This window comes from Sciurus carolinensis, chromosome 15 (genome assembly GCF_902686445.1).
Source record: "Sciurus carolinensis chromosome 15, mSciCar1.2, whole genome shotgun sequence".
Classification (NCBI taxonomy): domain Eukaryota; kingdom Metazoa; phylum Chordata; class Mammalia; order Rodentia; family Sciuridae; genus Sciurus; species Sciurus carolinensis.
In genome coordinates this window covers 43287085-43300175 of record NC_062227.1, presented here as the reverse complement: position 1 = coordinate 43300175, position 13091 = coordinate 43287085, and the positions used below count along the sequence as shown (strand labels likewise).

At 33.7% G+C, this 13091-nt stretch overlaps 1 protein-coding gene across 3 annotated transcripts in view; it reads left to right on the top strand.

Annotated features, from left to right (window-relative positions):
* Positions 1 to 12823, top strand: part of Nol4 (nucleolar protein 4) — a 337271-nt gene extending 324448 nt beyond the window's left edge. For all 3 annotated transcript variants that reach the window (XM_047525899.1, XM_047525898.1, XM_047525900.1), the window contains one exon: positions 12201 to 12823. In XM_047525899.1, coding sequence (XP_047381855.1) covers positions 12201 to 12394 — 194 coding nt within the window. In that variant the 3' untranslated portion in view covers positions 12395 to 12823. The remainder of the gene's footprint in view (positions 1 to 12200) is intronic.
* The last annotated feature ends 268 nt before the right edge of the window (positions 12824 to 13091 follow it).

Here is a 13091-nt window from a genome sequence, read left to right as displayed (position 1 = left end):
ACTAGCCCTCTGCCGCTCAGAAGGGAACTCTGCTGAGGAGCTGAGCATGTTCTGCTTTTCTATGAATGCAGAAATATTTTCTATATGGAAATTGAATTAGCCATTGTCTATAGTTCCCTTTCCTGGACTTAGGAACTTAGGATCTTCCAGAAATAGGCACCAGGCTGCTCACATACACTCAGTAGAGATCTTGGGTCTGTCTGCTGGAATCACTCCAAGAAGGTAGTAACGCCAGATGGGCTTCACTGTTACTCTCATGTTAAAACTTTCAAGTTTCAAACACGATTACAATTACAATGCTAATATTCCCTTTTGTGATTTCAAGGTTCAAGGTAATTTTAAATGACATGTAGCTCTTAACTGACATACAAATGCTTTTCCTGAAAGCCCTCCTCTCATCTAGGTACAATCGCTAGAAATAGATGCATTTGGATGAGTCCACACAGTGCAAGATCTGCCTCCGTGTTGCTCTGTGGTCCATTCACTCAAATTCAGAACTAACAAAATGATTTCAAAAGTAAATGTGTTCTCACCAATATAACAAATTATTTCCAGTCATGAAAACCTATCAGAATATAGTCCTCTTGAGTGATCTGATTTAATATAAAAGTTTCATGCATACCACTGTGAATTTAAGTATTTTTTTTCTGCTGTCTATTTCTGGCAATATATTCCTATCTCTTTGTTGTCCTTTCAGACAATATTATAGGGGTAATTATGTTTTCTAAAAACCTTGTTCCTGGAAACATATTCATGAACACAGTTCATCCATAAATGTGTATTTTCATTGTGCTTCTTGAAAACAGATGTCTGTTTCATACATTTTAAAATAAATTCTTCCAAATCCTCCTCCTCTGAGAGTTCTTCTTTTCCCACCCTTCAGTCCAGCTATCATCTGCCCTCATGCATTCTTCCATTTCTTGTAAAATGTTCATTTGCTTTCTAAGTCACTTAATAATGAAGGTGAGAGATAGGGAGAAGCCAGGCCTGGTGGCACACTCCTGTAATCCCAGTGGCTTGGGAGGCTGAGGCAGAAGCATTGCATTTCAAAGTCAGCCTCAGCAATTTAATGAGACCCTAAGAAACTTAGTGAGACCCAGTGTCAAAAAAACATGAGTAAATAAATAAAAACAAAAGGCTGGGGTGTGGCTCAGCAGTTAAGCTCCCCCGAGTTTAATCCTGGGTGACAGAAAGAAAGAAGGAAAGAAAGAAAGAGAGAGAGAGAGAGAGAGAGAGAGAGAGAGAGAGAAAGAAAGAAAGAAAGAAAGAAAGAAAGAAAGAAAGAAAGAAAGAAAGGGAGAGGAGAGGAGAGGAGAGGACAGGAGAGGAGAAGAGAAGAGAAGAGGAAACTGGGAAAAAAGCAATAACCTTAATGGAAACCCACTGACTCTTTTTTCCTTCACATGCAAGAAAATGTCTTTGTTTATTAATTATTTATTAAAAATAATTGTGCTTAGTTTTCATTTTTTTTAAATTTAAACATGATTTTTTTGTATTAGAGAAATTTAAAAGCTTGGGAAAACTTACAGCCTTAAATATTTTTCTCATTCACACATCACTAATTTTGAATAATATGTAAAAAGAGGCAACTGGGATGTTCATTTACAGCAAGAATCTCTCCTTCTTAAAATGCAAATGCAGTTTTCAGGTTTTTTTATTTTTACAGACTACATTTTGATTCATTGTACACAAATGGGGTATAAATTTTTATTTCTGTGGTTGTACACAATACAGATTCATACCATTCATGTAATCATACATGTACATAGGGTAATGATTTTGTACACAGGGTAATGATGTCTGTCTTAAATCTCTTGATGTTTGATGAAGCAATGTAAATGTTTGATAAGAAATCAGCAAAAGAATACAGGCATTATATACTCTATCTCCAAATAGGCCTTAAAATTTTGCTTCTAAATTCTTTATTTTGCTTCTAAGGTATATTGACAAATGGAATAAAATGAGAAATGTTTTCAGCATAAAAACTCCACATTTCAGGAGTCCTGGTTTCCTTTATGGTTTTGGATAATTGTAAATTGAATGTGGGTATTCTTTTTAAGCATGCAGAAAGCCATGCTTGCTGACCTTCATTTCAATTTAACAACTCTATTGAATTATAGCCTGTTATTTGCTAGACTTCTGTCATTTATTCTTTCATGAAGTTCATGTTTGTTTCTCTCTTTGTAGCCTTAAATTATTAGACTCTGAGAGCAAAAAGGATGCTCCAGAAGTAGCAGAATCTACCCACCCTGTTTTCACCCCCCCCACCAAGGCAACCAGTGTTCAAATGACCTGGGCTGTATACCATTTAAACATCTTCTTAAAATATGAGTTGATTAAAATCTGCTGAGTTTCTTTTAGGAAAAAGGAAAACAAAATGACATCTGAGAAAACATTTGGTCTTTGGTTTTTTGGGATTGGCTTATTTCACTTAGCATGATATTCTTTAATTCCATTCATTTATCCGCAAATGCCATAATGTTATTCTTCTTTATCTCTGAATAGTATTCCATTGTGTATATATACCACAGTTTCTTTATCCATTCATCTGTTGAAGGGCATCCAGGTTGGTTCCACAATCTAGCTATTATGAATTGAGGTGCTATAAACATTGATGTGGCTGTGTTACTGTAGTATGCTAATTTTAAATCCTTTGGGTATAAACCAAGGAATGGGATAACTGGGTCAAAAGGTGGGTCCTTTCCAAGTTTTCTGAGGATTCTCCACACTGCTTTCCACAGTGGCTGCACCAATTTGCAACTCCACCAGCAATGTAAAAGTGTGCCTTTTTCCCCATATCCATGCCAACATCTATTATTGTTTGTGTTCTTGATAATAGCCATTCTAATTGGAGTAAGGGGAAATCTTAAGAGTTGTTTTAATTTGCATTTTTCTAATTACTAGAGATGTTGAACACTTTTTCATATATTTATTAATTGCCTGTATGTCTTCTTCTGTAAAGTGTCTGTCCTTATAATGGGGGTAGGGGGTGGGGAGTGAGAGAAGAATGGAAGAACTTTAGATTATATAGAAGGAAATGAGGTGGGGGTATGAAAAATCGTGGAATGAGACAGACATTACCCTATGTATATGTATGATTACATGAATGGCGTGTATCTACATCATGCACAACCATAGAAACGAAATGATGTACCCCATTTCTGTACAATGAATCAAAACGTAGTCTATAAAAATAAATATATATATATATATATAATATAAATATGAACATATTTCTGGAACCTTATAAATGTGTCATAGATTTCATAATTATTATCTACTCATAGTGAATGTTGACAATTGATTCTAAACATTTGAATAAAAATAATATGTCATAGGCATAGATTATTGATAGTGGTGGGAAACCTTTTATTGGAAAACCACTAAAAGAAGAAAATTCTTCAATTTTGTGTTTTCAAACAGCCAGTAAGACAAATGTACAATCCTTCCACAACTTAAAGAATTTGTATAAAAATATCTTTCAACATAATGACCATGCTGAGAATCAGTGTTGAATCTTTATATTGTTGTAGTATTATATTATAATATAATTATAAATTATCATTTAATAAATTACTAGTAATCACAATTCCAGAAGGGTAAATCCTTTACCACTAACCATGTATTTTACCTTATAAGCCATCAGTGTTTCTGTTATGATTATAGCTTATCCAACTTTTTAAATCACTATGGAATAACTTATCAAATCTAATCACTGAGGAATAAATGTGTGTGCTCAATATCAAGGAATTTAAAATAATTTATTATGCATATAAAATAAAATGTAACTTTTTTCCACCTTTGTTTTGTAACTGACATCTACCTTATAGTGAACATAATTATATAATTATCTCAAAACATTAAAAGTGACTTGGAATACCTGCCCTTTGGTATATGGGGGAAATTATCTGGTTAATGTAAATGAGTGTGATGGCTAATTTTTGTTGTTGTTGTTCACCCTCTGGGTGTATCTGTGAGGGTGTTCCTGGATGAAATCACCATTTGCATTAGTAGACTGAGGAAAGCAGGTTTCCCTTCCCAATATGGGTGGACCTCATTCAACTAATTGAAGACCTGAATAGAACAAAATGATCAAGAGGGAATTTCTTCCTGAGACCACTTGAACATCAGTCTTCTGTTTCTAGACCCAAACTGAAACATCAGTTCTTCTTGGGGCTTGAGCTTTGCAACTAGAAATGATACCGCCAACTCTCCTGGTTCTCCTGTTTTGACTCAGACTGAAATGAAACTACATCATTAACTTTCCTGAGTCTCCAGCTTGCTGAATACAGATCTCAGTATCTCAGCCTGCACAATTGCATGAACCAATCCCTTATTTTACAATACCTTATTTATATACAAATATATCTATATGATTTTGTTTCTCTGGATATTTCTAAATGATACAATGAGCCATACCAACCTGAATGAATCTTCATACTTTAAAATAAATCCCTGAATTCTTTATTACTGCTTTGAAGTTAAGGCAAGAATAGTATTCCATCTAAGATTATGACCTCACATTTTTTGGGTCATTTAATATTAATTATCCCATTTCAGTGCTTTTGCTCCAAGAAGTGGACAAATAGACAAGAGAAAGGAAGTTATTCATAGTTTACTTGAAGAGGGTAAATGGTGTGCCCAAATTCATGTGGCTAGGAAGCTTCTACATAGAACTCTCTTCCCAGGCTTTCCCTTTGCTGGTCTGCATCTGTTCATGTGAATATTGAGTGAGATTTCATAGTTTGGAAGTGAACCCTGTGTTCAAATCCAAATTCCTTAGTCGGTTTTGCTGTTTACTTATCTGTGCTCAAACACAAATAGATATTCCATTTGTTTATATTCTTTAAGTATCTTCAAACATTTATGGGAAGAAATGGAATAAATATACACATAAAGATACGTTTTACAACTGACATTTACAAATTGTGGCTTGTTGATCTTTGCTCCCTTAAAAATAATGCAAAACAAAAGTGTTAAGGAATAAAACAAGCACATGGTCTTTCCTGGGGACATCTAGAGATTTTCATCTTCTTATGCATCATACTTAATTCACTTAATGCTAATCCTTGGAAATCTCTGGAATATTAAGACTATGGTCAGTGGTAACTGGACCTTGTGGGCTCTCTGAAAAATAATCAATAGATACTTCGGATTATTTTCTGGTTTTAGGGATTGCTTACTCTTACTTAAGAATATGTGTGTGTAAATAAATACATGAGCACATAAATAATATAATGGATCATTATGACCTCGTGTAGTATGATTGATTCAACTGAAGTTAAAAAGTAGCCCTTCTCTCTCTCTCTCTCTAAGGCAATTATTTGTGTCTTTCCCCCCAAGTCACAAATTGGCTGGAATTAGAAGCGTGCTAAGAGTCTTTTCCTTACAAATTGCTAACAGTGCTGGGAAAGTGATTCACACTTCAGGTTATCCTATGGTTTATCACAATGATTACTCAGGTCTCTCTAAAACTGTATGCTTAGTGGACAGGTCAGGTACTGAATAAACTCAGGTGGCTAACAGAGCAGAGTACCATGAATTAGTAAACCCAAGTACAGGAAAGATTAAGAAGACCGTTATAGCAAATAACTACTTCTCTTTAAACCAATTGTAGAAAAACTGAGATAAGAACAAAAAGGTAAGCCAGGTGTGGTGGTACACGCCTATAATCCCAGAGACTTGGGAGGCTGCAGCAAGAGGATCCCAAATTCAGTCACCCTCAGCACCAGCTAAGCAACTCAGTGAGACCCTGTCTCTAAATAAAATACAAAATAGGGCTGAGGATGTGGCTCAGTGGTTGAGTACCCCTGAATTCAATCCCTGGTACCCAAAAAAGAACAAAAACGTGAGATGCTTAAGTGCAATTTTTCTCTTTGGGCTTTTTCTTTTTTTAAAGCAAGGTCAACATATAGATAGATAGATAGATAGATAGATAGATAGATAGATATAGTTTTTTTTTTTTTTTTTTTTTTTTTTTTTTTTTTTTTTTTGCAGTGCTGGGGATTGAACCCAGGGCCTTGTGCATGCAAGGCAAGCACTCTACCAACTGAGCTATCTCCACAGCCTCAACTTATATTTTTTAAAAAACAAATAAATTAATAATGCAGAAAATCAAAAATATATGGATGAGAAATTTAATCCCTTCTTTATTAAGATTTGTTTCTTTTTAAAATGTAGAACTTTTAAAAGCAGATCTAGGAGATTTGAGTTTGAATTATTTAAAGGCAACTAAATTTGTTTCAGGATAATCACAATTTTTTTTATAATCTGTAGGAGAGAGATATTTACAGTCTTCCACTAAAATTAAACTTTAAAGTAAGCAATCTAAATTATCTTCAGATGGGTCTGGGAACATATTATGATGGAGATCTAATTTAACCTGCAAATGCTGTTCACTTTTGATTCTTCGTTTTTCTAGAAAATGACTTACAATTTGGGGAACTGGAAAGTTCATCTATATCCTGTCCTTTTCTTTCTTGCATAGTGCCTTGAATAGATAGCTGGCCTGACCATGATAGAGGTCTTGCTTTTTGTGTCTTTTTAAGTCTATAGAATATGTATCTTAACAACTTGTTATGTATTTTAAAGGAAAAAAGCCTATTTTTGGTAACCTGTTTTTGATTAATCCACATTTATTAAATAGAGAAGAGTAAATTAATGATGTTAGAGAAGTTAAGTGCTTGGAAGCTCAGTCACTGAAGGCTTACAGTTAGACCCAAACAAATGGATTGAAAGTGACTTCAGGATGCCAGACTGAAAGAAGACACAGAGTTCCTACTGAAATGTAGATTCTGACATTTTATCATAATCCAAGGGGAAGTTCACTGGAGATGGAGTGATCCAAGGCTTTACACTAAAAGGCTCACATAATAATCTTGCCAGATGTATTGAAGAGAAAATGTGTGTGCGGGCATGTGTTATTTAATGAGTCAACAATCAGCTTTAAGACAAAAGCTTTCGAGTTCATTATCTAAAAATGAAGGAAATAGTTCATCAGAAAGTAATGATTTTCTAGATACCATGTGTCCCAATAATATGCCTCAAAATTAAGAAATAAAAAGTTGATAAAATTACAAGAACAAATGGACATATTCACAATCATAGTCAAAGATTTTAAAAACACTTCTCCCAGAAACCAGTGGACAGAGAAGAAAAATATCTGGATTGAAAAGAATAATTGAAATTTAATAATACATATTCTTTCAGATTGGGTATTTAAGCAAATGACAACAACCAAAGAATTATTAACATTCTGATGGCAGTGTATTCAGAAATATTTATAATTAATGAAGATTGAAAACATTACATATTAAATTTGTTGAATGGAACTACAGTAGTATTTTGACACACACCTACAAAAAATAGAAAATTGAGACACTGATCATTTTTCAAATATGTTTTTGATTGTCAATGACCTGTTATTTTATTTATTTTTATATGGTGCTAAGAATCAAACCCATTGCCTCACACATGCTGAACAAGTACTCTATCACTGAGCCACAACCCCAGCCCAAGAAGTTAATCATTTTAGACAAGTTTTTCCTTTTAATTGCTATGCAATTACTGTACATATTTGTGGGGTACCATGTGATATTTCAATACAATGTGTCATGATAAAATCAAGGTAATTAGCATTGTCATCTCCTATCATCTCTTTATGTTTGAAGTAATTGTTTAACTCAAATTAGAAACAGAAGAGAGAAAATGCTAAGATAAAAAAATAAGTAGAAAAATTAGTTAAGTAGAATACAAAGAAATAATAGACAAACAAAATCAAACACAGACTCTGTGAAAGCCTTAAAAATTATCTTGAAGATGAATCAAGAAAGAGGAAGCATAAAATAATAAGGATGAAAAAAGAAAGATTAAAATTTATAACAAAATAGTAATGTTTATGTCCGTATATGTGAAATATATTGTTTTGCAAATCTTTACTTGACCCTTATTTACTCAAAAGAGTGAATATTCCATTTTAACCTATAGCCATTAAATAAATTCATTGTACCACAAATCTATCCATTACAAATATCGATTCCTGATCATTTTACAAATGAGTCTTACCAAAAATAGAAGGACTAGATAATCTTAATTTTAGACAAAAATATCCAAAAGGGAAGTGGGCAGGAAGAAAACACCCTAGCCCATTTCATGATGCATTATAATCCTGTTATCAGGAAGAATATTATGGTTCAATCAGACTAGTAACTCTAAATGCAACTTATTAGCATGTTTAATCTAGTAATGTACATTCAGTTTGGTATTTCAGATATGACCACTGACAAATATTCAGTTATCAGGTGAAGAAAATTTACAGGTATGGGGTATCACATGGAATCCAGGCATTGTGGTGGATGTCCTATATACATCAGCTAATTTGCCAAGATATTGAAGTAGTATAGGTTTTTTTTTTTAACCTTCTCTTAAACATCTGATCACCAAAAAAAGAAATAAAAATTAACCTGCAGCCAAAGTAAGTCTCCAAGTTGCTCATCGGTTAGCCAACCAAGGAAGTGACTTCATTTGCTGGTAGTAAGTTTATTAAGTTGTGCTTCATTGTGACAGCTAAAGAAATGTATCCAGAAAAAAAATAAACTTGTTTAAGACGATTAGCATTGTGGAATAAATAAATAGTGCTTGAAGGTTGTAGGAATAGAGAAAATATTAATGGTCAATTTAAAAAGCAAAGCAAATGATTCCAAGTGGGTTTTCCTTGAGGAGTTAAGATGTTACTGGTACTACTCTGTTGTTTATTCAAGAGGCCAATGAGTGACTGAAGAATTAACCTTCATGGGTAGTATTCACAGAGCAATTGTAGCTGAGAATGTTTTCAATATTGAGAAAGAACTAATGCAGTACAATATAAAGTAGAATCTGCTAAAATGTATAAACACAGAGTGTGTTATTTGGACAGATTTACAAAGTTTGCTAAAACATAAGGCATATAGTTATTCACTGAGATATCAGCAGGAGCATTGTGGAAAACATCTGATTCTTTCATGTGTTATTGAAACAGTATGTCACCTATAAACTTCATTCGTTCTCATTCATTTAATCATCTGCAGTTCTGTGAAATTTTGTCAGAAATAGGTTATACATCCTGACTTATCCTACCACACAGCATTTTGGTGGCTTGGTGATACAATTTTATTGCAAAGTTTTTCAGATCAGGGTTAAGATTGAAACTTTTCTAAATAAGAACTGTTCCAAAGCATCATTATTAAATATTGACTTTGAAATTATTTTTTGCTGAAGCACTGGCAAGGTTACTTGATGAATCCAATCTAAAATTACAAGGCAAAACGGTGCTATTATGGCAATCTTAGGCTGTAGTAAAGCCATTTTGATGATGACCTTTGTTTGAATCACAAGTAATGACAAGATGCATTATAAATTTCCTATACTGTAATAAATTAAAACAAAAACTTAACTCTCCATTGCCATATGAATTTGCAGTGGATATATTTACTGAGTACATACTACAGACCCAGCAGTGTTTTCAGATACAAATAAGAAGTGAATTCCCATATTTCAAACTCCTTTTCACTGTTCATTGAGTCGCTTCCAGTTTAACCTTTAATTGGAAGTAATTAATCTGCAAAGCATTAATCTGCTATAAGGCAATTATCAAGAGAAGAATCTATTAGAATTCTACAAATGCCTTCCAGCTGATGAATATGCTCAATTAAAATCATATGCTTGTGACCTGGTATCAGTATTTGCAAAAAGACATTACTTTGGTAAAAATGTAGGACTTACATAAATTATCAAGTTTTATTAATGTTGCATTAAAATTGATATTAAAATCATTTTCTCTTGAAGCATCTTTTATGTCATCATCTTTGGTCACTGTCTTGTTAACTGGTCCTGCTTTTCCATAGCCATGCTTCTTAGTGACCTTATCCCCAAAATTATTTTTCTGGACTTCATTAAATTCAGCACCTTCATAAAATTTGTATTTTTACTTCATAGCTGCTGCCCCCTAATTATATCATATTGTTGCTTTAAGTCAAGTATGGTATTAACTCAATCAGGCAGGAATGTAATCTAGTGACAATCAAGGAAGACTGATTGAGCGGTTACTAGTTAAATGATTTGTCTATTTGTGAATATTTTATTTATTTATTTATTTATTTATTGCTTCCTTCCACAGCCCCAGAGCATTGAAGATTTGAATAATAGATCTTTAGTAAAACTGTTTCTTTTTAGTTTGGATTTAAACACTCAATTCTGATCCTGCAGATTCAAAAGAAATCAAGAAAATGAACTGGATTTTCTTCCAGAGAACATAGATTTTACTAAGCTGTGTAGAATTTGCCTATGCTAATACACATTTGAAAGCAAGTCAAAGACATGCCTTGATTTGGAAGTTCAGAAGTGGGGAGAAACGCTTAAACTACTCTATTACAATAAAATGAGTCTCCCCTATATCTAAAAGAACTGGAGCCCTAGCCTAAAACTTTTCTCAATTCTTTTCCAGGATGTCAATCCACTAATTGGCTTGGTAGCAAAGTCGTACAAAAATCTTACACCTTCTAAGGAAAGAATGATAATCAGCAACTCAACACTAGTCCTCTACAGAGCTGAAAGGAAAATCCTTGCAATTTCCTTTCATAAAGATCTGAATCAGTCTGGGCTTCTCAAAAGTTAAGAATAAAACAAAATTTAAAGTGGGTTCATCCAGAGACCAGAACTCCTTTTATGTCATGATGCTTTTCTTTTTAAATCTACTCAGAACTTTTCAAATAGACAAGACACTATTAATGATTTGCTTGGACACAGGTTGGGTAATTCCCTCTTACCAGTGTGACATCCCCACACCTCTCAACTTGTCCTGTCCATACCATGATTTAGTGAATAGCAGAACAAATGGAAGCTAACTCCAGCTAGAGAAATCAAAGCTTCGAAAGGCCACTACAGAGTGGAAATAAGTTTCCCTCAGGTGTCAGAGTTCTTGTGTGCAAGGGTTGTTTCTGTCTAATTAAATTCCTAGTGAAGCTATTTCCTTCCCATGGGACATCTGCCTCCTTCAGGGTAGAGGGTGGGAGGAGGTTGATTCTTGACCTGCCTTTATCATGCCTCCAGAAGAACCAGGAGGCAATAGAACATCCTTTGTTTAAGTTCACAAAATGAGTAACATTATCTGCAAAGTTACACATATTATGAAAAATGTGTCAAAACATATACAAGTTATAGAATCGTTACAAATTAGGAGCATGTCTTTTGTTATGTGCCCAGTAATATTTTCTTCATGGATTTTAAATTTAAGACTCACTTCAAACTTGGTAATTATAGCTAATGCTTAATGAAAGGTAAGAACTCTAAAAGTGAACACTTACAAGTATAATCTAGTCTTAATAACTCAAAAATAGTTGAAATATCACCTCAACACCAATGTCTGAATTAAAGATTGTTAAATAACTCTCTTGTTTTTTTCAGTAAAAGTTTGCAAAATGTCTAAAGTCAGAGCTACCAGTTTGGGTTCAGATACATAAGGAAAAAATGTGTTTGTGCAAACATAGAAGCAGCTTTAACAATGCATAAAGCAATATTCCAAATGTCTTGTTTCTGTAACCATTTCCTTCCTGTATCTCAAAAGCAAAATTCAATATAATATGTCCACATTTTTTAATATTAATCACTCCTATGGAAAAGAACATCAGCCTAAAGTAAAGAAATGTCCAATTGCCATGTAAAAAGTTGTCCAACTCTACACACATCATGCAAGTCCCTCAGTCTTCAGTTTCCTTCCTTCTGAGTTTGTATTCAAGTCATTAGCATTACAGTGTAGAATATTTTTTTAAATTCTGAATTAGTAGAATTTAAGATAGCTAATGAATGCAGCAAACAAAAAAATGTTTGTGATTCTCATCATTTTATGCTAGAAACTTCTGCAATATGTGGAAGGTAGATTTAAAATTGAATTTACCAAAGAGGACATGTTCAATGAAGGCCTTCTCTTTCTGTAATAAGAGGTGATTATCAGCGGCTACACAAGGCACCTAGATCCTCAGCCACTCATATAGCATTAAACTGATCTTTAGTCTTTCTGAGAGTAGTTGTGTTTGATTAAAGATACCACTAGTTTTTTCACGAAAGGATACATGGATTAATTTGACAGTGATTTACTGAGTGTTCACGTTGTAGGTACTAGAACCAATATGGTTTACGTCTAATTTTGTGCATTTTTTTTTTTCTAGGACCCACTGATCTCAGCATGAAGAGGCAGCTGGCAACTAGCTCGGGGTCCTCTAGCAGCTCGAGCTCCAGACCTCAGTTGAGTCCAACAGAAATCAATGCCGTGAGACAGCTTGTCGCAGGATATCGAGAATCAGCTGCATTTTTATTGCGTTCTGCAGATGAACTGGAAAATCTCATTTTACAACAGAACTGAGTCAAATGATGACCGTATTCACTGAGTTCTAAATTTGCAGTTTCCACTAATGACATTTTGATTTCCCAGCAGAGATACTTCTGGTCTTACTGCACAATCTTTTAAGAGAAATACTTCCATTATGCCACACTGTCCTTGATCCATAAAGTGATGTGTTAAGGTGCTTCAAAGGAACTTTGACCTCTGAAGTACTTGAGATACTTAAATGTGTTCAGCCTATTTGCTTTTTGTTTTAGTGTGTCAGCATAAGTTTCATGGCAAAAAAAAAAAAAAAAAAAGGCTGCATATTCTTAATTCAAGGATAACACAGAAGAAGCTTGTGGTATAAAAAAATAGTTCAAGATCCAACTGAAATATTAGTGGAATTTGCTACTGACTCATTGGACTGAAAACAGAAGTATCTGGCAAAAAAAAAAAAAAAAAAAAAAAGCCAAATTTCTTGTTGCTACAGGATATAACAACAATGAAAAGGATCTTGTATTTTAAAAAAAAATATGTAATTTTTATAAAAAGAAAACTTGTTTTTCATTCAAAATTGTCATTTTTACTTTGGTAACTTTTTCATAGGTCCTAAAAGAAAACTGTTTTGAGAAATTACTGTAAGTACCTTTTCCATATCCCTTTGCCTTCTCCTCTTTCCAAATTCTTTCTACAAAAATAACACTTGATGCTGGAAAACCCCTTGCCTACGTTCTTT